General features: G+C 35.5%; 1 protein-coding gene across 7 annotated transcripts in view; it reads right to left on the bottom strand.

The window, feature by feature from the left end:
• The window catches only part of PPP1R12A (protein phosphatase 1 regulatory subunit 12A), a 166,954-nt gene that overhangs the window by 56,567 nt on the left and 85,239 nt on the right, over positions 1–25,148 (bottom strand). For all 7 annotated transcript variants that reach the window (XM_070370969.1, XM_070370971.1, XM_070370968.1 and 4 more), the window contains exons 3-8: positions 18,781–18,899; positions 10,872–11,031; positions 5,968–6,112; positions 4,592–4,666; positions 3,377–3,465; positions 3,053–3,210 (exon numbers count right to left, since the gene is read on the bottom strand). In XM_070370969.1, the coding sequence (XP_070227070.1) occupies positions 3,053–3,210; positions 3,377–3,465; positions 4,592–4,666; positions 5,968–6,112; positions 10,872–11,031; positions 18,781–18,899 (746 nt within the window). The remainder of the gene's footprint in view (positions 1–3,052; positions 3,211–3,376; positions 3,466–4,591; positions 4,667–5,967; positions 6,113–10,871; positions 11,032–18,780; positions 18,900–25,148) is intronic.

Here is a 25,148-nt window from a genome sequence, read left to right as displayed (position 1 = left end):
AGGTGGCCAAAGTACTGGAGTTTCAGCTTTAGCATCATCCCTTCCAAAGAAATGCCCGGGCTGATCTCCTTTAGAATGGACTGGTTGGATCTCCTTGCAGTCCAAGGGACTCTAAAGAGTCTTCTCCAACACCACAGTTCAAAAGCATCAATTCTTCGGCACTCAGCTTTCTTGACAATCCAACTCTCACATCCATACAAGACCACTGGAAAAACCATTGCCTTGACTAGATGGACCTTTGTTAGCAAAGTAATATGCTTTTTGAATATGCTTTTGAATATGCTATCTAGGTTGGTCATAACTTTCCTTCCAAGGAGTAAGCGTCTTTTAATTTCATGGCTGCAGTCACCATCTGCAGTGATTTGGGAGCCCAAAAAAATAAACTCTGACACTGTTTCCACTGTTTCCCCATCTATTTCCCATGAAGTGATAGGACCAGATGCCATGATCTTTGTTTTCTGAATGCTGAGCTTTAAGCCAACTTTTTCACTCTCCTCTCACTTTCATCAAGAGGCTCTTTAGTTCTTCTTCCCTTTCTGCCATAGGGGTTTGTGATCTGCATATCTGAGGTTATTGATATTTCTCCCAGCAATCTTGATTCCAGCCTGTGTTTCTTCCAGCCCAGCGTTTCTCATGATGTACTCTGCATATAAGTTAAATAAGCAGGGTGACAATATACAGCCTTGACATACTCCTTTTCCTATTTGGAACCAGTCTGTAGTTCCATATCCAGTTCTGTTGCTTCCTGACCTGCATATAGGTTTCTCCAGAGGCAGGTCAAGTGGTCTGGTATTCCCATCTCTTTCAGAATTTTCCACAGTTTATTGTGATCCACACAGTCAAAGGCTTTGGCATAGTCAATAAAGTAGAAATAGATGTTTTTCTGGAACTTTAAATACTTGTATTTGAGTCAATTTAAATTTCAATGGTGTCATTTTATCTTTCAAATGAACTGAACAAATTTAACTGAAGTATTATTAGATAAACATGTACATTAATCATATTTAAATGAGTAAACTTTAATTTTACACAATATATGAAAATTAATGTTTATTACAGAGTAATTATTATACAGTATCCATGTAAAGCAGGTATTATTACCCTGATTTCAGAGAAATCAGATTAAATAACTTACATCCATAATTACATGCATGAATCAGTTCATGTTCTTGAACACTGTACATGCTGATTTTCATATAATTTGCTTTTATAATTAGAAATATTTCAATTAGCATGTTATACAAATAAATTTTAATATTCAATGACTACCTGTTGTTCTACTTCCAATTTTACTTATACTACTGTGTCATCAAGGCAAACGATATGCTGACTTACCTGACCAGCAATGTGATAGCAATAAATAAAAAATTATTAATCAATCCCTAGAGTCTAAAATCTAGCCATTTATAAACCTCAAAAACTCTTTGTGTATTTCCAAAAAATAATTTACTTGTAGTACTAGTAAGTTCAAGAAAATAAGGAAATTCATAACAAAGCACCTGGCAACAAAGCTAGCCTGTACCTGTTTAGCAGTATCTTGTTTTTAATGGGAAATAGAATTAACAATATGTTCCTTGACATGTTTATTTAGTAAACTTTAACTTCTCACATTTTCTTAGAGAAAATATTTTGCTGAGTGAGTAAAAATAGTCTGATTCAAAACTGCTGTTGTTGAGTCCAGAGGAAACAGGGGGAGTTCAAGGGATTCTAGGGCTCCTTTGTGTTTACCACTTGATCACCAAACTAGTCCTGAGATTATGATGATAGTCTTGCATTAATAAAAATCTTAATGGAAATGAAATACTATTTCTGGTAAATATGTTAAAATGCCAAAATGCCAGGTTACACAACTCAAAGATGGCAATACTGGAATCTCAAACTCTTCAGAAGTTTTGAGTGATTAGGCAGTAAAGAATAAAAGCAATTCAGTAAACAAAATTTATAAAAATGTGAGCCAGAGGAAAAAAATATAGAAACTATACCCTTGATAATAAAAAGGATTTAAATTGTTATAGCAAAACAATCTGGCAGCATCTGTGAAAAATGAAAATATGACTCAATGATCCAGTTTTTCAGTATATCTATTAGAGAACCTCTTGGACATATACACAGGGAGATAATTATAAAATGACTGCTCCAGGACTGTTTACAATAAAACACTGGGAATTAGGTTAATTTTTTATCAAAAAGGAAGTCAATGTATTTAATGAATATTATACAGTAACTGAAGGGATAGATTATATATAAAAAGATACAGATAGATAGAAACAAAACTTTTAAGTAAAAAAAAAACAAGCTGCATAACGATTTCTAGGGTAGAAAATGAAACACAAAACAACCTTATAATTACTATATATTATTTTTGAATGTAAGATAAGAGTATAACAATGGATTAGGAGATTCAGGAAAAAACTCATGATAGTGATTTGGGAAAGAAATGAAAGAGAAGTAGACTAGGGTGATGATTAAAGAAGACAACAGTTTTAATTTTATTAAAAGAAAATTAAAAACAAATATAGCTAAAAGTCAATAGCTGCTTAGTTTTGGTAGTCTGAGTATGAAAGTTTATTATATTTTTCTATATATTTAAAATTCCTCAAAACAAAATAAATTTCCCCACACGTCTACAGGAAAAATTCTTGGGACTCAGTCCCAACTTTCTATTACTCAGGAAATACTTGGGAGCCAGCTTCCTGTACTTGGGTCTCAGAAAGCAGCAGGAGCATTCTTGAATTGCTGGGAACCCATCTAATCCTATCTGTACCACCCAAAAGGAGTCTTCAAAGCTTCTTCACCTTCTTCAAACTTAAAAATGTAAGTCAGTGAAACACAAAGGTGATCAAGAGCATCCAGGTAATTAGAGAACAATACAATCACAACTATACTTAACATTCTAACACTCCTGAAAGGTAATTTACAGGCTTGTTGCTGGCTTGGCAGGTATCTTAAATAGCATGTCAGTCTGAAAAGTTTCAAAATTAAAGTCTGACCTCATCTTACTTTATAGTTCATCAAAATTTCACTAAAAATCCTTTTATCCTTCACATTTTACCTGTTTCAGCTTCTGATTCTGAGTCATCTTCCTCATCTTCTTCACTAGAGCAACTAGATTCATCTTTCTTTCCTTCTTCTTCATCATCAACCTTTTCTTGTTCCAGAGATTCAATACGGGATGCATTTTTCTCAGGCTCAATAATCAATGTCTCTTTACTGTAAAAGGAAAAAAAGCCTTAAAATAATTATAAAAACAAAAGGTCAAAATACAATATAAATGTATTAATTTTTCTCAGATCCACAAAATCTAATAACCATATCTGTGGCTATCATGCCAACTCATTTAAAAAAATAACAAAATCTCCTTTAATATTTTACTTACTTTTTAAAGGTCTTCTGTGACTGATTATTATCCATATTAGCTGTTGATTCAATTAGTGGAGATTTCTTTTCCCGTTTTTCACTATGGAGCTTTATAAAAGTTACGCAAAGAAAAATAAGAATACTATTAAAATAATATAAATCAGCAAAATACAGAATTTAAAATAGTAACAAAGTAGCCTCCCAAACACTAAATGAAAACAAACAGATAGAACAAAGATTTAAATTTTACCTAAAAAGAAAAGGGCTTGGATAAAGAATAAAAAAGAACTAGACAGTTAAAAATGTCCACAAAGGAGAGTTCTCCGGTGGTCCTGTGGTTAAGATTCCACCCTTCTGTACAGAAGGCACAGGTTCAATTCCTGGTCGAGGAACTAAGATATGCTATGCAGCCAAAAAAAAGGCGGGGAGGTGCTCCACAAAGGATTAAGTTGGATTTTTTTTTTAAAGATCCCTCCAACTTTAGTTTACTGAAAAAGCCAGAGTCCATTAATCATTTAGGGTGTCTGATAATACTTAAAACAATTGCTTCCTAGTTATAGGAAGCAATATATATATATATATATATGTATATATATTGGTATGTATATATATATATAATATATATATAATATATATGTAAAAAGCAAAACTGTTTGCTTTTCTAGGGTACGCTATTTTTGAAATCTGAGATTGTCTCCACCTTCTAAGCAAACCTCCTTATGAAATCACAAAAACATTATTGAGAACATACACATTATACAGGGCTTCCCTGGTGGCTCAGTAGGTAAAGAATCCACCTACAATGCAGGAGAAGGGGATTCGATCCCTAGGTTGGGAAATTCCCCTGGAGGAGGGCATGGCAACCCACTCCAGTATTCTTGCCTGGAGAATCCCGTGGACAGAGGAGCCTGGGGGGCTACAGTCCATGGGGTCGCAGAATTGGGGTCGCAGAATTGGACACAGATTAGCAACTGAGCACACACGCACATACATTATCTAAGTATTCCTTTGGGAAGGGGAGGCTAGAGAAATGGGGAAAGGGCAACACAAAAGGCTAAAAAAATACCACCACTACTCCTTTATTCTCATTTACTGTCATTTAATTTGTTTGCTGGGAATACCTAAAAACCAAACAGTACAAAATATTATAAGAACACCTTTTCAACTGTCTGAAATTCAGTGTTATAAGGGGATTCACTAATAGAGACAATTTTTAGATAGTCATCAAACATACCAGATTTTGCTTCTTTTGCAACTCTTCTAAATATCCTAAAATGTCCTCATCTGCTACATCAAAGGCTGTCTGGCCCTACACAGAAAACAAAGGGTTGGTGATGATAAAAAGTTATCAATAAATTATGCCCTCAGTGATTCTCTATAAATCTACAGAAAGAATTAGGTAATTTTTTTTATAGTAGCTACAAAACATGGTACAAATGATTTGAAGTAGATAAATGAAAAATCCATGTGAGGAAGAAGCAACTGATATACATCCCCTTACTTATTTTGGTAACAGCTTTATTGATCTATAGTTCACATACAAGTCAACTATTTAAAGTATGCAATCCAATGGTTTTTAGTATATCCACGAGTATCACCACAACCAGTTTTAGAACATTTTCATCATCCTCAAAATAAATGACATACCCACTGCAATCTCCTCACCATTCCTCCTTGCTCGCCCAGTCTAAGGCAACCACTAACGTACTTCCTGTTACTATAGATTCTTGTTACCTATTCTGGACATTTCATATGAAAGGAATCATACAGTATACAGTCCTTTGTGACTGGCTTCCTTTACTTAACATACTGTTTTCAAGGTTCTTCCATGTTGTAGTAAGTATCTACTTCATTCTTTTTTCAATTGCTGAATATTATTCCATTGTATTGTACACCATAGTCTGATAATTTATTCACCGGCTGATGGACATCTGCATCTGCTTTTGCTTTTCTGGTATATAATGAATAACACTGCTATGAACATTTGTATACAGGTTTTTGTGTGGACATCTGTTTTAATTTTTTTGGGTATAACAGCTACAAGCAGAATAACTGGGTCATGTAGTAACTCCAAGTTTGCCGTTTTGAAATCTTATTTCTATTTTACCACCATAAAAATTAATTAAATTCTTACTAGAATACTAAGATAAATATATGCATTTCAAATATACTTAAAAGTTCATCTAGCCACAGGTATGACTTAGTTTCAAAAATCAGTCCAGACAAACATCTGTCAATCTGTTTTTATTCACAGTGGGAAAGACAATTTTAAAGAGCTGGTGGCCAAAAATAATAAGGATTTTTCTTGTTGCCGGCTTAGTCCTTATAATAACCCTACTGGTACAAGTTTCCAGAACACCAGAAAGTTCATTGTTTAGAATATACTCTACCTTATACATTTGTAAAGTTTTAATTTATGAGTTTTTAAATATAATATCAATGGAAGAGCCTCATAAGTAGCGGGAAAAGACTTAATAATAAAAATGAATAAACAACTGACAATTATGGAAAGCTTAACACAATTATATAATGTATAGTCTCATAATATTTTAAAGACTAAAACTCTATTTTTAAAAGTTAAAATATTTAAGGTACATTTAAAAGGCCTACCACTTTGTTGACCATCTCCATATCACACAGATTGTCCACTAAAATCCGACATGCTTCTTCTTTACCCCAATGAGCTGCAGCATGAAGAGGTGTCCAGCCATCGTAATCTTTAATATTAACATCATAGCCTGCCTGTATTAAAAGTCTAAACAAATTACAGTGAATTAGATAATCATTAAAATCTAGAAATGAGTGAATATAATCAACAGCTGTATACCATGCACTTAAACAAAAATTTGCAATATATTTCTTTTCATAGTTCAAAATTTCTCCTCCCCTCAACAAATTAACTAGGGCAAAAAAAAGTAATTCTCAGAAAACACTGAAATAGAGAATCCTGAGTTACTGCCATAATAATGAATTCAGTTTTGATCAATTCCTCATAATTATTCCTCTTAATGACTGTGTCTTATGGTTTGGTATGATATTGATTCTTATTAAGATGTTTCTAACTGAAATTTTCACAGGGAAGTCTATGATTTTTCAAAACTACTAGATCAATTTGTATGTTAAACTGATTTATTATAGGAAATGGCTTCCATATGATATATCATGTCAGGCTGAACATGTTCTCAAAATATACTGGGATTAAACAAACATTTGTAGTGTTATTGTTGCTTTCCAGTTAAGGAACTGGTTTATGAAAGCTTTCATGAACCTTTATGATCTACCACTGGAAATTTTCACAAGAAAATGACAATCTGTTAGAAACAAAACAAAGCAAAACAAGTATTCTGAGGGGTTGAGTCTATTTTCTGTAGCAGTAGAAAGCAGATATTCTAATCATCAACAAAGCTAGAAAACAGGAATACATTTTAATACAATGCAAAAAGTTACATAAATGTTAGTATGCCCTTCTAACTATATATTGACATCAACTTTTATTTAGAAATTAAGCTCATAGAGATCAAAGAATGGGTCTATAAATTGCACACAGCACAGCCCCACACACAAAGGCGAACACTAAATACCTCATAACTCAAATCTGGTTAACCTTTACCTTACTTTCCAAGATGTTGACCTTGAGAAGGGCTTCTTTTTACCTACAGGAGGTGGTAGTGATAGCTAACATATAATCATTTATTTATGTTTAAGAACTGATTTCCCTATTTCCTAACAATATCTAAAGAAGATGTTTCTATTTATGGCTCCATAGTGGAACCATCTTAAGAACTTGTTTAAAAAAAAAAAAAAAAAATTCCCCATCTCCACCCCAGTTCCACTGAATTAATCAGCATTTTGGGAGATGGGCCCTGTCAATCTGTGTTTTTAATAAGTCTTCCATATGACCTCACATCACTGCCTGTTATATGACTGCAGATCAACATTTAAGAGCCACTGATCTACAAAACAGGCTAGTAGATATAAGTCTGAAGCTTTAAGTTAAAAAAAAATATCGCCACTAACACATACATTATCAGATATTTTATTAATAGGGAAAAATAAAAATATATCCACAATTAGGAAATATGAACTGTAATAATGTTAAATACCCTGCGTGGTATTCTAAGTACTGGGGAGTCTGTGTGGAGAGAAAAGTAGAAACATTCCCCTCTCCCCGCTCCCAACTATAAGGCTCTCTATATACCAGGCCATGCAAGGGTACTCCAAAAATGTAAGATGGTATTTATTATACTCAAGGAACTTCTAATGGAGGACAAAAGTCAAGTAAAACAACAATCAACCCTCACAGACACGTTTACGGTGAAGCTGCTTTAGAAGTACAGGGCTGAAAAGCCTAAAAGTCAGCTGAAAGGGGCTGTGTGTTTGCAGGGAGGGGATAAAGGGGGAGATGCTGACATCCGAAACGGATCTCTTCTATTTATTTTTGATTTCATATGTTCTTTCCTAAGTAATACACTCCCAAGTTTCAAAAATAAAAAAGAATAAATGACTATATAGGAAAGTCACTTTCCCATTGCTGACCTTTAGCCAACCAGCTTCCCCTCCCCATAGATAACCATACTACAATTTTTGATTAGATCCTTACAGAGAGATTTTAGGCATATATATAAACAGATACAACTTAAATTTAAAAAATAAATAAATAAACACAAATGAGGCACAGTTCTATCCTTGGGTTGACACTTAACACATCCTATTGCTCCTTTCATATATTAGGTAGTGTTTTAATCATTACAGAGTATTCTAGTGAAAGGATGCATCATAATCTAGGCAATCACCCACTCCAATCATAAACAACGCTGCTGGCACATACCTTATTTCCTAGGGGAGAGTAAGAATATCTGTAAAAAAAATTCCCAGAGGTAATGCTGCTAAACCAAAGGATAACTGTTACTTTGATAAAATTTGCTCAATAGTCATTTTTAGTTCTACCAATAACATAAGAGAGTGCTTTTTCCCAACTTTGTCGACACTGTGCCAAGCATTTTGATCTTTGCCAGTATGATAGATGGAAAATGATGATTCATTGCAGCTTTATCTGCAATTATTATGAATGAGGCTGAGCTTTTTTTCCCATAGACTGAAGAGCCTTGAACTGAGTCAAAGAATCAAAAGGAATTTACTTCTAAGTTGAAGAGATGGTGAATGAAGGTACCTAGACAGAAGTAAGAGTATGCTTTAAGACATCATGACAGAACTTAAAGAGGATATATATAGTTGGACTCATGAATGTCTGAGGATCAGTGGTAGCAGCTTAGCTTGACAGAGAAACCAATGGCCAGATGACTGATGGTCTTATGTGCTAGGCTGAAGAGTTTAAAATTCATCACAATTTCTAAGAATCTTAACGAAGGACATTAAGAGTCTATATAACTAAATTACAAATACCACTTGGAAGCAGTCTAGAAATCCATTTAATAGGGCAATCTGGTACTCATATATACATTCACAGAAACAAGAATTTTAAGAAACAAAATTATCTTCACCATATGTAATACTCTTTGATATTTTCAATTATTTTCTTTTAAATGCTGTTTGCAATTCACTAAGTGCATTTCATGACCCACACTAATGGGCCTTGAAAGTTTGGAAAAGTTTTGTACTAGGGAGAAACAGATGAGACAAGGAAACTAATTGAAGAGTTAAATGTACCATTCTAGGAGAAGGCTTAAGTTCCTGAAGTGAGCAGAGACTGAAATAGGAGGAATCTAGAATAACTGACCCATCACTGTTCTTACGGAAGAGAGGGAATAAGGACAGATTTATATTAGAGGCCCAGGTGGAACAAGCGCAACATAAAGGGTGCAGTAGATTTTGCTGAGGGCCAGTCTTATTAGCTTTCACATACATATAACAAAAGTTATGCAATGAATTCTTTTTTTATACATAGTTGCCAACACCTTTGCATTGCATAAGAAAAAACCAAAACGCAAATTTGTTGTGACATAAAAGAGCTTTTCCTAAGAATATTTGTTGGTCAATAAGTAAGTCCCCTATATACAAACCTTTAAGTTTCGAACTTTCAAAGATGTGAACACATATTCACACGTCCAATCACAGAAGTTGGTTCACGTGCCTGGCGTACACCACCACGTGTGTGCGTCTACCACAGTGGTTGTGCTTTTGAGTACTTTACCATTCAGTACTGTATACAGTACAGTAGTACAGTACCTTTATTTCAAGCCTAGGATTCCAGGAGCAAGCGTAAAAGCAGCACTGATGTACCTGGTGCTGCCAAGAGGTACCAAGCAATAACAATGGAACAACAGTGACAGTAATTAGAGAGTGGAGTGAGGTGAAAAGATGGAACTGGAGGCCCAGAGAAAGGACGAAGAGAGACAAGAGGAAGAAGTTAACTGAAGAACAGAAGCGATTTACGACACAGGAAATGGCAAGGGGAGTTTCTTCATCTGAGGAGGCACAGAAAGCTTTTGAGTCACAGGACCCAAATGCAGAACAGGACAGGAAGGTTGCAGCAGCCTTTCAGAATGCCATCCAGTGCTACCGTGACATCTACGAGAAGAGAAAAAAGAGGTACTACCCAGACAACACTGGGTCATTTTTTCAAGAGGGTAGATAGAATTGAACCCAGCAAGGAACCAGAACCTGTGCCATCAACATCAAACATGAGTGACACTGCAGCTTGTCCTCTGCTTCCTGTTGCTGATGATCCTTCAGCTCTACCATCTCCCACCATCTCTCCCTCCTCCAGTCAGCAACTCTTTCTGTCTGCTCATTCAATGCCCACCCTGTATGCCAGCTACTGTGTTGTAGTACTATACTTTTCAAGGTATTGTACTGTAAGATTAAACAAGTTTTCTTTATTTCTTGCTTGCCTTTATATATTATTTGTGTGAAAAGTATCATAAATCTATTAAGCACAATACTATATAACCAATTGTGTTAATTGGGTACCTAGGCTAACTCTGTTGGACTTACAAATTGGTGTTATGAATAAACTCTTGGAACAGAACTTGTTCATAGATAGGGGACTTACTGTATAGTCTAAGTTGCTTATGGTTTAATATTATGCTAATAGCTCTCTGAATTCCAGTGCTCACATAGTGAAAATCTTAAAAAAAAAACCAAAATCAGACAAATTATATGTAAGTAAACAATCAGTACGACTCTCAGAATTTGATAGTACATATTATATACAACATTGTTCTTAGTTTCTGTATCCAGAGCTCACCTATCTGAGAACCTCAAAGAGACTCTAATAATTTACCAGACCAGAAGGTAACACATAATGGTTGTCTGACACTTAAATTTTACTTATCAGAAAACTGCAATGGAAAAAAACAACAGGAGAATAATAAAAATTTGAGAATGAAAGAACTTCAGAAACAAAACAATAACATTCATTTAAGTAATTTTCAAAAACTGTTTCAAAATAACATTAGCAGGTATCTTAAAAAAGGAAAAATGAAACAAAGAAAACAAAGCAGAAAAACAACTGTGAGAAGCACAGAAAAACAACTGTGAGAAGCAATACTTACTTTAAAACTTCTGTATAGCCCTTGGCGGCTGCAACGTGAAGCGCTGTACCTCCAGATTTTGCATGCCGGACATCATTTATATGACCACTATTTAACCACTGTCTGGCATCTCTAAGCATTATTCGTTCCTCTTCTTTTCGAGCTGCTTCTATATCAACCCCTGATATGATAAAAATAACTTTTTATTTTTTTCTCTATAGAAAATGTTTTTGTTTGGAAATAAAATTATCTCAATCATTTTAAGTGAAAATTAAAAGTGATATTTTTTGAAAACTGGGCTGCCTAGAACACGCTGGTTAAAGAAATGCGGGAATACTGTAGATATTTTATTAGCATTTTTAATTGACTATTTAATTTTTGTCCTTACAATATTTTTTTGGCTTTTTTATTTAACCTTTTCTGCTTATTCCTTTTGTTTTTGAATATTTGAACATTCCCGAAGGTATATCTTCCTTTCGTCTAAAAAACAGATTTTTTTAACACAATCATATATATTTAAGTCTCAATTTTCTATCCACCTGCTTTGACTAGTTCTCTGAACTCTAGCCTAGTAGGCATAAATATTTATTAAAACACTTCAACTTGGAGGTCCTGTCTTCATGTAAAATTCAACAGGCCTTAAGACAGGTTATTTTTTAACCAACACAGTACACTGTTCATACCGTTAGTATCAGTTTTATAATTTTAATAATAAGTTATACAGATGTTTATTCATTTAAAAGCTTGAAGCATTGTGCTAGGTTGAGGTGATAAGGTGATAAGCATTGTGCTAGGTTGAGGGAATTCAGAATGGAATAGAACCTTCAAAGAGCTCAACATTCTAAGAAAAAAATTAAAAGAGAAAAGTTAATCCTGAAATTCTTCAGTAATCTCATGTTATCTTATGTTTTCAAATGCTGGCTATTTAAAAAACAGCACACATCACATCATTTACACTTTAGAAGATCATAAGTTTTAAGAGTTTTTAAAAAGGTGAAGATACTGCTTTTTTATCTTCTATCCCCATCATCTGGATGGGTACCTGATCTAAAGTAAAAAGGATCAGTAAATGTTTACTAAATGAATACTGTTTAGTTGCTAAATTGTGTCCGACTCTTTTGCGACCTCAAGGACTGCAGTCTGCCAGGCTCCTCTGTCCATGGGATTCTCCAGGCAAGAATACTGGAGTGGGTTGCCAGTTCCTTCTCCTGGGCATCTTCCTGATCCAGGTTTTGAACTGGAGTCTCCTGCATTGGCAGGAGGGTTCATTACACTGAGCCACCAGAGAAGCCTTAGGTTCCAACACTTGCCTAGAAACCTGGAGGTCATCCTTAATCCCTCCCTTTACCTTATCTCCAGCCCTCATTCAATTAGTTGGCAGATTGTGAGTTGCCATCTCCTAGAATGTCTTTGTAATGGCTCCTTGCTGCTGCTGCTAAGTCACTTCAGTTGTGTCTGACTCTGTGCAACCCCATGGATTGCAGCCCACCAGATTCTGCCGTCCCTGGGATTCTCCAGGCAAGAACACTGGAGTGGGTTGCCATTTTCTTCTCCAATGCATGAAAGTGAAAAAGTGAAAGTGAAGTCACTCAGTCATGTCCGACTCTTAGCGACCCCATGGACTGCAGCCTACCAGGCTCCTTCGTCCATAGGATTTGCCAGGCAAGAAGAGTACTGGAGTGGGGTGTCATTGCCTTATGCTATTTTAATTCATATCTTATGTCTCACACTTTGATGACTACAGCTGGCCCTTAATTCATTCACCTCAGTCCCTTCTGAGTCATTCCCCACATGATCACAAGACTGGTTTTTCGGTATTAAAATATGATCATCTCACTTTTCTATAAAAACCTGTCACTGATTGCTAAGCTCTTATAAGACAAAGCTCAAGCTCTTAAGTGTAGCATACAAAGCCATTTATGATTTGGTCTCAAGGCATTTTTAATCTCTAGTATTTCTCCTCTATCATCACCCAGTGCTCTAACCATCTGGGATCTTCACATAGGTCAAGTACATCACTTGCTTGTGCTACTGCGCAAGCTGTTATCCTCTACCTGGAATGTATCTTTATCTTGCTTGCTTTATTTATTCAAGACACAACTGAACTGTTGAACTGAAGCTCAATCTTAAAAAAGTAGGCAAAAATGGAAAAGTATTTTTAAAATCCCAAGATTACAGAAGTACCAGCTAAAGTCATCTTGAGATAATAACATCTAGAGATCTTATTACCACATATGAAAGAAACTAACAATAAGACTTTCCAAACTGACTTCATAAAACAATTATATGTATAATATAGAACAAATAAAACCTATTAGTTACAAAGCATCACCATTTCTATAAAAAATCAATTTTACATTATAAATTTCCTATCAAAAGATAACCAGCCCATCTTACTGAAGATGTCTTCTAATGTTATTCATAAAAGAAATTATAAGGCTGCAACTGTAATACATTAAGAATATTTCTACTAAAAGACTTTTCTCAGACTGATTTATTTTCTTATGCTTTTTTTTTTTAACTATGTCTTTTAAAACATGAACCTATTTATTATCTTTATCCCTTTTCTCTTTACCATCTTAAACAGCCTAACTGTTACTATCTTTTATTATTCTAAATTTCCTCTGGACTTGAAATAAATAAATTATCTACTTTTTACTTCTGGATTTATCTAATTTCATGCTATCTTTATCTTATTACAAAGCAATTACCCTCTGTTGCCACCAAATTGTGCCTTTATATAAATTATATATAAAAACAACTCAAGTCTAAAATTTAAGTATATGTGAAGGGAAATTTCTTATGTTTAAGTAAATTCAGTTACCAAAAAACCTAACAACACTTTTCTTCCTTTTAAAATCTTTTAAAAAATACCAATGATTACAGCGATGGACAATTACGTATTTTTTAAACCTCATCAGACAATATAAATATATATATATAGAATATATATATAGAGAGAGAACAATACTTGTTTTCTAATTCCAGTATTTTAACTAGGCTAGTAACCTTCAGACAGCCATAACTTCTTTCAATATTAGTATAATGAGTTAAGAACACAGACCTGAATCTACACTGCTTGGTTTCAATCCCTGATCTGCCACTTACTAGCTCTATCATCTTGAGCAAGACACAATCCACACTAACATTCAGTTTCTTTATTTGTGAGTTAGGAATAATCAAAGTAACTATCCACAATGTTGTTGTGAGGATTAAATTAATTAATATATGTGAAGTATTTAGAAGAGGAATAAGCAGTAAGGTGTTAATTATCATGATCAGTTCTAAAAGTCTATGATTCTGCTTCTCTTTTATTGCCTTGTGGACTAATAGGGAAAAGATCCTATAAAGCATTTTACTGGTCTTTAATTCACCTACTGGTCTTTAGTTTACCTATAATTGCAAAACTTTTAAACAATGAAAACAATGTATACTGAACTAAATGGGGTATGATATAATAAAGTGACTAGACTATTTACCATCTGTCAGTACTATTAAGAAATAATAAATGTTAGCTTATAAAAAAATGTTAGTCAATTCTCTTAGGTAAGAAAACATAAAACTGAATTGGAATTTGGTTAGAAAAGAGGTGCAAAAATTGACTTGTATTCCAAGCTAAATGAAGAAAATTACTTTAAAACATAAATCAGAAATACTTTCATCTACTATTCAATTCTTACTACTTTCAAAGGAAATTTACTTAAGCATGATTAGTTGTTAATCATGTATATCAGAACAAGAAACAAGAGCCAAAAGAATGATTAAAGAATTTTAAAATATTAAATAATAACTTTCATATCAGGATAAATAATTTGAGAAATCTTGTCATTACTAGCGATATATTTAGGAGGCTCCTTTTATAAATTGTTCAACTCTACTGATAGATAGAGATGCCCCTATCTTTTTTCCTTTGGAATAAAGTTATATTATATAAGTCATGTATTCCCATTTATTATTCCCATGAATAAATGAACATCAGGAAATATTTCTAGGAGACATTCCTAACAGAGTGCAGTGTGGTACTGTGATGAAGAGTGTGGGGCGCAAGGTATCTGCTACACTGTTTGGGACTGAACCACATACAGCACCACTTTCTACCTGTTTGACTTTGGGCAAATCTCTGAATCTCCTTTTCTCATCTATAAAATGCAGTGACAGCACTATTAACCTTGTAGAATTGCTCTAAGGATGAAATGAAATAATTCATGTAAAGTCTTCCGCTCAATAACTAGTATTTAGATATTTAAAAAAGAGGTAGCTTTTATTTTTAGTATCAGTGCTTCACTTTCAGTTTCAGGGTCATATTATATATTATTTTCCAGAATTTCTCATCTATCATTTTTCTAGATTTACATTTTCCATCCTGACATTGCCTAGATTCCAACATGGCACTGAACACTGCCATTCAGATGTGCTTTAGCAACCACAAATTCAATACATCTCAAAACAAACTCATGCACGTTCTAAATTTGTTCCTGCTTTGTTCCACCTTTTTGTGTGAATTCACCCAATAATCACATCTTAAACTGGAAATCTCAGGAGGCAAATTAGCTGGTCTCAATTCTTCCTTCAACTCCATATTCAATTACTCACCAAGCTGTTTTAATTTTACCTTAATATTTTCTGAAAACAACCCTGGATCTTTGCTCTCTTCCACCTTAAATATAATTACTTTGGCCTTACTGGTCTCTCACCTGGATTAAGTGAAGAGTCTTCCTCAGGGAAGGCATGCCAACATGTATTCCCCATTTGAGTTCATCCTCCAGATTACCACCAGCTTTATTACTAAACACCAAATCCAATCAGGTTAATTTCCTGCTGGGGATCTCTGTTGCATCTAATGCCTACAAAATAGATGTCCATCATCTGGCTCTAGTCTAATCTTTTCAAGTCTCAATCTCATACTATCTTGATTTTCTTACTCCCTTCCAACTCTAGTGAATTCTCTGCATTTGCTATGTTTCTGATCCCTTTTTTTTTTGCACTTGTTGATAACCCCTTCTGACATGCCTTTTTTGTCCATCATGCCTTTTCTCTGCCAAGCAAACTCCCTCTCAAATGTCCTCTCTCGCAAACCCTTCCTGCTACTGAAAGCAGTCAGTCACAGTCTTTCCTGTTCTCCCGCATCGTTCCGCTCCTGCCTATGTTTTGGCGCACAGCACTGTAAAGTTCTGTTTATGGAGCTGTCACTTCCACCACCCTGTGAGATCCTCAACAGCAACGTTTGTTCCATTTTTTTGTTTAAATACCCAGCACTCAAAACAAAAGTGCTGGCACATTAATCAAAATTGAATGAATCATTACAACTAAAATCAGCCTTGCTAACGGTTTCCTTTATATAGAAAGAAACTAAAGACAAGAAGTTTTCAGTACATCTCCATGCCTTTCCCAGTTGCTATCTATCTGGGTACTAATCAGGGCAAGATGGACAGATAAGGTACTCTTTCCTTCTAGGTTGTGGTGTTTTATACCCACTCTTCTGCTTTCTTCAAGTCTTGACTATCCCATTACTCCAAAATCGCACGCTTAGGACAGAACTGTTCGAAGCTCTTCTGCGGATTTCTCCAAGCTCTAGTTTATGACTACTGTTGTAACATGGACCTTGTTTCTTCTGGACTCCAGGTACCTTCAGCTACTTGTTACAATGCTTCAGCTCTATTTAAGCATTTAAATAGTTCCTCAGTTTTAGTGCCCAAGATTTGTTTTTTAAACAGCCAGAAGTGTGTGTGTGTTGAGTCATGTTCAACTCTTTGTGACTCCATGGATGATAGCCCACTAGGCTCTTCTGTCCATGGAATTTTCCAGGCAAGAGTACTATTTCCTACTCCAGGGGATTCTCTACCACAGGATTGAACCCGAGTCTCTCATGTCTCCTGCACTGGCAGGTGGATTCTTTACCACTGCGTCACCTGGGAAGCCCCAAAGCAACCAGGTAGTCCTTATGAATTTTCCCAATCCCAAGAAATAAAAATTTCTTTTCACTTAGCTTCTATTTCTTTGCTTTTATTTAATGAACCACACTTCCGCAAGACTCGGCCCTCTCTAAACCAATACTCCATATCTTATACAACATAGTTCTTTTCTGATAATACTCATTCAATCACTGCCTAGACATAATACTACAGTGGAAATCACAGTAATGTATATACACGTTTTTTAAAAATGGAAGTAAAATATACTTAATAAAATTTACTATCTTAATAATCATTTTAAGTAGACAGTTCAGCAGTGTTAAGTATATTTACATTGTTGCTCAATCTTCAGAACACTTTTCATCTTGCAAAACTGAAACAGTGTGCTAATTAAACAACAAATCCCCATTCCCACCTCCTCCCAACTCCTGACAACCATCATTCCACTTTCTCTAGGATTTTCAGTACTTGAGGTACCTCATGTAAGTGAAATCAGACAGTAACTATCTTTTTGTGACTGCCTTATTTCACATAGCATAATGCTCTCAAGGTTCAACCAGGCTACAGCGTATGTCAGAATTTCCTTCTTAATGCTGAACAGTATTTCACTGTAAGTATATACTATATATTGTTTATTCACTCACCCATTGATGAACATTTGGTTTTCTTCCATCTTTTAGTTATTGTGAATAATGCTATAAACATGGGTGTATAAAAGTCTCTTTGAAACTTTCCTTTTAATTCTTTGGTTATGTGCCCAGAAGAGGAATTGCTTTATATTTATTGAGATATAATTCACACAATTTAAAGTAAACAATTTAGTGGTTTTTAGTAAATCTGCAGAGTTGTGCAACCATTACCACAATTAGTTTTGGAACACTCATCACTCCTAAAAGAAATTCTATCCATAAGCAATCATCTATCACTATAAATTGACATCTCCCAAATGCATATCTCTAGCTTGTACCTCTCTCTACTAACATATTCAACTGCCTGGATATCTAGCAGGCAAAACAAACTTAACATGTCTAAAAAACGAAGCCCTGAACCTTTCCATATAAAACTTACTTTTTCCACAATATTCACATCTCTCATAAAAACTTCATCCATCTAGTTGCTCAAACCAAACCTTAGAATCTTCCCTGCCTTCTTGTTACATGCCCTACTTTTAATCATGCGACGATCTTCTTGGTCAAATCTTCACAATATATCTAAAACCCACACTTTTCTCCTCCCTTTGTCTACTACCACCCTACTTCTCCCCTTGCCGTTCCTGTACTGCTGCCCTTACCTTGCTACAATCCATTCTCAACACAGCAGCCCCAGAGACCCTTTCTACAATAAATCAGATCATGTCACTCTTCTAATCTCAGTCTCTCCACTGACCCCCAATTTCACTCAGATTAAAAGCTAAAATCCTTCCAATGGCCCACATGGCCTTGAGTGATGTGGTCCACTGCTCCTTCTGGGACCTCATCTCCTTCCAGCCTCTTCCATGTTCTGTCTGCTTCAGTCACACGAGTCTCACTCACTGCTCCTCTGAAAGCATCAGGCGTCCTCCCATCCGCGAATTCACTGCTCCCACGGTATGCAGTGTTCTTTCCCCAGACCTGTATGATTCACTCCATCGCCTGGAGAAGATCTTAGCTTAAATGCATCCTTATCAGTGAGGACTTCTTGACCGTTCTATTTAAATGTGTCCTGTTCACCCCGTACACTTCCTTTCTTCTTTGTCTGTTTTACTTATCTCCAAAGTTTTTATTGACAGGTAACTTTATGCCTGATCCTACCACTTACAATGTACTTCTTTCAACTTGAAAGATATTAAAAAGATGTAAAGTTAAGAATCATACACTTGTTCAAGTAGAACCTTACTGCACATATTATTAAGTAAACTGATTTTTTTCACACTCAAATTATAACTGTCCTTCAATGTCAACAATTATTTATTGAAAAAGTATTGTACTTTACACAAGACAGTTTTAAACATGCTTTCCGTTTAGGCTGGTTTACACTACCTTGCCGATTAACTTCATTCTGCAGTAGCTCTTCCATTGCCTCCTCCTCAGCGATATCTAAAGGTGTGTCTCCTTCACTGTTGACAGCTCCTACATGTGCTCCCTGACCAATCAAAAACCTGCAGAATTAAAGGGAAGAGAGTTAAGCAATGATGGTATCATTGAAATAAGACTAAATGAACAGCTAATGAGGTAAGCTTCTATGCAAGAGCAGCAGTAAAAACAAAGGAAAGCATAGGCATTATGTAAGCTTTAAGAAACTACCATAAAGCATGCTTTCTTTTCTTTTTAAAATTTCGTTTTCCTAATTTTTCTTAAGGAATACACTAATACTAATACAAACACTTATATTAATATTGTACAAATACTAATGCAAAAATGTCATTAAAATATCACAAATATTGTAAAACAATTATGAAATCTTTCATAGGATTATTTCAGACTGTCTCCATTAAGATTTTTCATTATCTCCATATTGACTAGTTCCCTAACTGATCTTCACACTCCCAGTCTCATGCCATAAGCAAAAGTTCCTAACCCGAGACTCATGAATATAATGCAGAAAGTCATTCAGCTGGTACAGATATCTTAAAATACTGTTCATGCTCATCACTATTTTGAAATTAAGGTAATTAGCAGATCAACTAGGAGGTCTTTTTAATGTGTTACTGAAGAAGAATACACATAATGTGCACTATTTTATTTTATGCATCTGAAATACAATACTAAGAAGAGATTCACATGCTTCATCACACCTGCCAAAGGGATCAAGGGATCCAGATGGTTATGAATCTCTTTCACTAAACAAACTGCATATCTTCCAGAATCATTTATTTGACATGACTGGAGTCAATTTTCAATTAAAGATTCTCGGAATGCTTGTCCATGCTAGGAGAAAACACACATGGCCCTTATTGATCTGGTTTTATCTTCTTTTCAGTCTCGTACTCTTCTTTCCACATTTTAGATTCCAATAATATGAAACTGTTTGTAGTTCCAGACTAAACCATGTTCTTTTGGCATCCGTGATTTTACTTTTCTTTATGTAAAGAATGGTTCTTTTTTTCTCATATCCCTAAATCAATCTACCCTTATTTGTTTTTATAGGCTACATGACAATATATGCATTATAAAAACAGTGAATAAGAAAAAAAAGCCCACAGAGTTTTTTAAAAAGAAAAAACTCTATACCTCTTTTATTGTCATGTTCCCTCTCAGAGATAAACACAATCAATAGCACAGCAAGGATCCTTCCAGTTCAGTTCAGTTCAGTCACTCAGTCATGTCCGACTCTTTGCGACCCCATGAATTGCAGCATGCCAGGCCTCCCTGTGCATCACCAACTCCCGGAGTTCACTGAGACTCACATCCATCGAATCAGTGATGCCATCCAGCCATCTCATCCTCTGTCGTCCCCTTCTCCTCCTGCCCCCAATCCCTCCCAGCATCAGAGTCTTTTCCAATGAGTCAACTCTTTGCATGAGGTGGCCAAAATGTTGGAGTTTCAGCTTTAGCATCACTCCTTCCAAAGAACACCAAGGACTGATCTCCTTTAGAATGGACAGGCTGGATCTCCTTGCAGTCCAAGGGACTCTCAAGAGTCTTCTCCAACACCACAGTTCAAAAGCATCAATTCTTCGGTGCTCAGCTTTCTTCACAGTCCAACTCTCACATCCATACATGACTACTGGAAAAACCATAGCCTTGACTAGACAGACCTCTGTTGGCAAAGTAATGTCTCTGCTTTTGAATATGCTATCTAGGTTGGTCATAACTTTCCTTCCAAGGAGTAAGCGTCTTTTAATTTCATGGCTGCAGTCACCATCTGCAGTTTTCTGTAAATTTATATGTTTGTATATAAACAAATATACATAGTTACTTTTGAGGTTCTTTTTGTAAAACAAAATTAATGGGATTACTTTAAATGCACTAGAATGCAACACTTGCCTTTTAATAGCTGAAAAATATTTCACGATATGACTGGATCAATTTTTTTAATACTATCCGGCTAATGGATGTGTTCTTAAATGGACATTTGACATTATCAATCTTTAAAATTTTTCTCAATGTGATGAGAATAAAACACCTTATCATCATTTTATTTCCTGACTACACAGGAGGTTGAAAATATCTGGTTATGTTTACTAGCTTTGGATTTTCTCCTTTTGTGAACTTTCCATTTACATTTTCACTTTTATTTTTAACGTCTGCATTAATTCAACAAACACTTAATGGATGTTACAGATTGAGTGACTTTGTATTCCTCCAAAATTCATGTTGAAACCCCAAACTACCAACGTCATGCCATTAGGAGACAGGATTTGGGAAAGGAAATTTAGGTACAGATCAGATCATGAGGTTGGAGAATCCATGATGACATTAATATATTTAAAGAAAATAATAGAGCTCACTGTCTCTCTACATTTGAGTACACAGCAAGATGGCAGCCGCCTCCAAGCCAGGAAAGGAGCCCTCCCAAGACACAGAATTGTGTGTCTTAAACTCTCTAGTCTCCAGAACTGTGAGAAACAAATGCCTGCCATTTAAGCCTCCTAGTTTATAGTATTTTTCTTACAGCAGTCAAAGCTAAGACAAGTGTCTACTATGTATTGAGCACTCTGTTACATGTCAGAATATAATAGCAAACAAAAACAGATGCAGAGCTTCCCCTCAATGATTTTATAATCTAGAAAGAGAGCTAGATTATTTATCTAAATTAATGTAAAACTTTGATGCCTTATGACAGAGACTTTTATCTCTATAAGTGAATTAATAGAATTTTGATTTAGTAAGGTCAGGAAAGGATTCCCTGAAGAATATACAGGTACTAGCAGCAAACGTAACGGAAGGAGTGTGTGTGCCAGAACCAAAACCCTGTGACAGGAAACGTGTATAACTAGACAAGTGCTTATGTGCATGTTAAGTGGCCTCAGCAGTGTTTGACTCTGCAACCCTATGGACTATGGCTAGACAAGGGCCTGGTTCATTTTCCTGGGAGTAACTGAAAAAGAATTAATCAATCTCTACATAGTTTCTGTCATGTACACCCAGAAGTTAGTGTTTATTTTGTAAGATCCTTAAATGATCATTTATGTGTTTCAAAAAGATCACTTTGTGCAGTATGGAAAACAAATAGAATGGAGAAAGAAAGCAGGCACACCAGCTAATGAGCTACTGCATCAGAAGAGAAAAATTATGTTGGAAGTTTGAATTTGATGGAGGAAATGGATAAATTTCAGAGATATCTAGGAGATCCTAAAGATCAGCTAGATATAAGAAGCAAGGGCGAGGAAGGTATCTATGATAAACTGAAGTTTTTAATTTGTATGGATGTCTATACTAATTAATGATTCACAAAAAACTAAGTTATTCCCTACTTCTAACAGACATGTTGCAAGTATATTGTCACTACATTTACATTACACTACATTTACTATATGGTCACTACATTAAAAAAATATTTCTGACAGTATTCTGTTATGAGTGAAGTTTAAAGGTTATATGAAGTCAGGTCTGTCAACTTTTTGGTTTAAGAAGGATTTTCCCAACTAGGTATGAATATGTATGTGGATATATAACTTTTATAAGACAGAAAGAAAGAGAAAGAGAGAAGAAGGAAATTATACCATACAGTTAACAGAGGTAACATTAGGAGGGTTTTGCTTTGTTTTTTCATCCATGCCTCACGGCATCTGGGATCTCAGTTCCCCAACCAGGGATTGAACTCGCACCCTCAGCACTGGAAGTGTGGAGTCTTAACCACTGGACCACCAGGGAAGTCCTGCATTAGGAGAGATTTGTATTAGTGGGGATTTTTCAGAGGTGGTGGGGAGGGAGTGGCATTTGTTATCCTAGTTTTCGGCAGCAAGTTCATTTTGTGTATGTATATCAGACCACAAGAGTGGCTACCATGCCATTTTGCAGCCTGGTATTTTTAGACTTAATAACATGTTATAAACATTTCTCCTTATATGAAGTAATGTTTCATTTTTATGATGTTCACAGGACGTCTACAAACAGAAGTCACATGTGAATTGAAGCAACTTTTTCTGTTGCACAGTCTTTAAAGTCGTAATATAAAAGAAATGAATAACATATACATACTATCGTGTGTAAAACAGGTAACGAGCAGGAAACTGCTGTATAACAGGGAGCACAGCTTGGTGCTCGTGATGATCTAGAGGGGTGGGTTGGGGGGGGGATATAAATATATGTGAAAGTGAAGTTGCTCAGTCGTGTCTGACTCTTTGTGACCCCATGGATTGTAGCCCATGGAATTTTCCAGGCAAGTGTACTGGAGTGGGTTGCCATTTCCTTCTCCAGGGGATCTTCCTGACCCAGGGATCAAACCCAGGTATCCCGCAATGCAGGCAGATTCTCTGAGCCACCAGGGAAGCCCATAAATAAACATATATATATATATAATTATGGCTGATTGGTGTTGATGTATGGCAGAGATCATCACAACAATGTAAAGCAATTATCCTCCAATAAAAAAAGAAAAGTACTGAAGAATATTTATATACTATAAATGAATAAATCTGGAGGGGAAAAAAAAGATATTAGTGCAATAGTAACTACTATGCTCCAGGAGAGTAGGTAAGCATTCTGCTGCGCAAAATCTCAATCAAACAATCAGATATTTAAATAAAACCACTTATATTTTGCTTGTATGCGTGTTAAGTTGCTTCAGCTCTGTCCAACTCTTTGTGACCCTATGGACTGTAGCCTGCCAGGCTCCTCTGTCCATGTGATTCTCCAGGCAAGAATACTGGAGTGGGTTGCCATTTCTTACTCCAGGGGATCTTCCGGACCCAGAGATCAAACCTGTGTCTCCTGTGACTCCTGCATTGCAGGTGGATTCTTTATAGTTGAGCCACCTATATTTAGCCTAGGTATTAAAAATCATTCATAAGATGTAAAGACAGAACAAAAGGAAGACACTCAGAGTGGCTGCAGTGCTTGCAGCAGAGGGAAGCAGAGTCTCAAGGAGATACCAGCTCAAAGCCAAAACAGAGTCGATCTAAAATTTATATAAACAGGAAGGATGTTAAGGGAAACTAACAAGAGTAAAGCTCTGAAAACTGCTGGCAGGAAGTAGGCCCTGGAGCAATCCCTAAGCCAAAAGTTTAGGTATAAATATGTATGCATACAATTCACAAATCTCTCTAGCACTCTCAAACTACTATTTGCAAATGTAAATTTTAAAAGAGATATGTCAATCAATAAATAAACCTCATGGCATTTTTATTTATTACCATGAATAATCTGAAAAAATCATTCAAAGATTGGTTTGGTGAGGAAAAAAAGCATAAACATTTAAATTCTGCAGACTTCGGGTGTGATTCCCACTTTAGTTTCTTAACAGCTGTGTGATATTCATTAACTTAAAACATTTGAAACCTAGTTTATAGATAACTTACAGGGTTGCATTATGTTTAAATGAGTTGATGTCTAAAAATAAAAGTTAAAATTCTATCTTTTATCACATCATGAGAAATCATCACATTCAGAAAGCAATGTTTACGATAATTTATGAAACAAAATAATGGCGATCTGGAATACCAGAAATTCACTTTGTGGGACCCTTGGAGATACTGAAAACAGACAGCTAGATTTCCTTCAGAACAAAAAAGGCTGGGTATTATAAGCAGCTCATGGGACTCCTGATTAGGAAAACACACTATATTTAAGATTTCTTGAGGGGGAAAAACAACAACAACAACAAAGATTTCACATAGGAGTCCCAAAGTGGAAGTCAGAATACTAGGCTGTTTCTCAGACAGGTGACTTTTTAGAACACTTCGGGGTTTAAAAAAGAGGGAGGGGGCAGGCTTGCTCAGTCATCTTTGACTCTGCGACCCCATGGACTGTAGCCTGCCAGGCTCCTCTGTCCATGGGGACTCTCCAGGCAAGAGAGTCATTTCCTCCTCCAGGGGATCTTTCCAACCCAGGGATCGAACCCACATTACCAGCGGACGCTTTACTGCCTGAGCCACAGGGAAACCCAGGAGATGCCACCTATTGAATGATTAAAATCATTATATATTATTGGAGTGAAAAACGGTGGATTCACGGCTAGGTTTACTGAGATTTATGCTAATCTAACAGTTGTAAGTCAATAAATAATTTTGGATAATTAATAAACCTCAAAATCAAGATATGATCCAAAGTATATAAAATTACTGCTTATGCGTTAATCTAAAAATCTAATAAAAGGTGTAAAATTGTTAATCAAGTTACTGTATGCAACTTGGATGTGGTATATTAGATGGGTAGGATTCTATCTTGGTTAGAATGATTAATTTGGGGATTCTGAGTTTTGTCAAAAGCCAAACTACAGAAGAGACTGCTTGATAAAGGGAAAT

This window comes from Bos mutus, chromosome 5, assembly GCF_027580195.1.
Source record: "Bos mutus isolate GX-2022 chromosome 5, NWIPB_WYAK_1.1, whole genome shotgun sequence".
Taxonomy (NCBI): domain Eukaryota; kingdom Metazoa; phylum Chordata; class Mammalia; order Artiodactyla; family Bovidae; genus Bos; species Bos mutus.
Note: the sequence above shows the minus strand (reverse complement) of the source record. Positions and strands in the feature narration are given on the sequence as shown.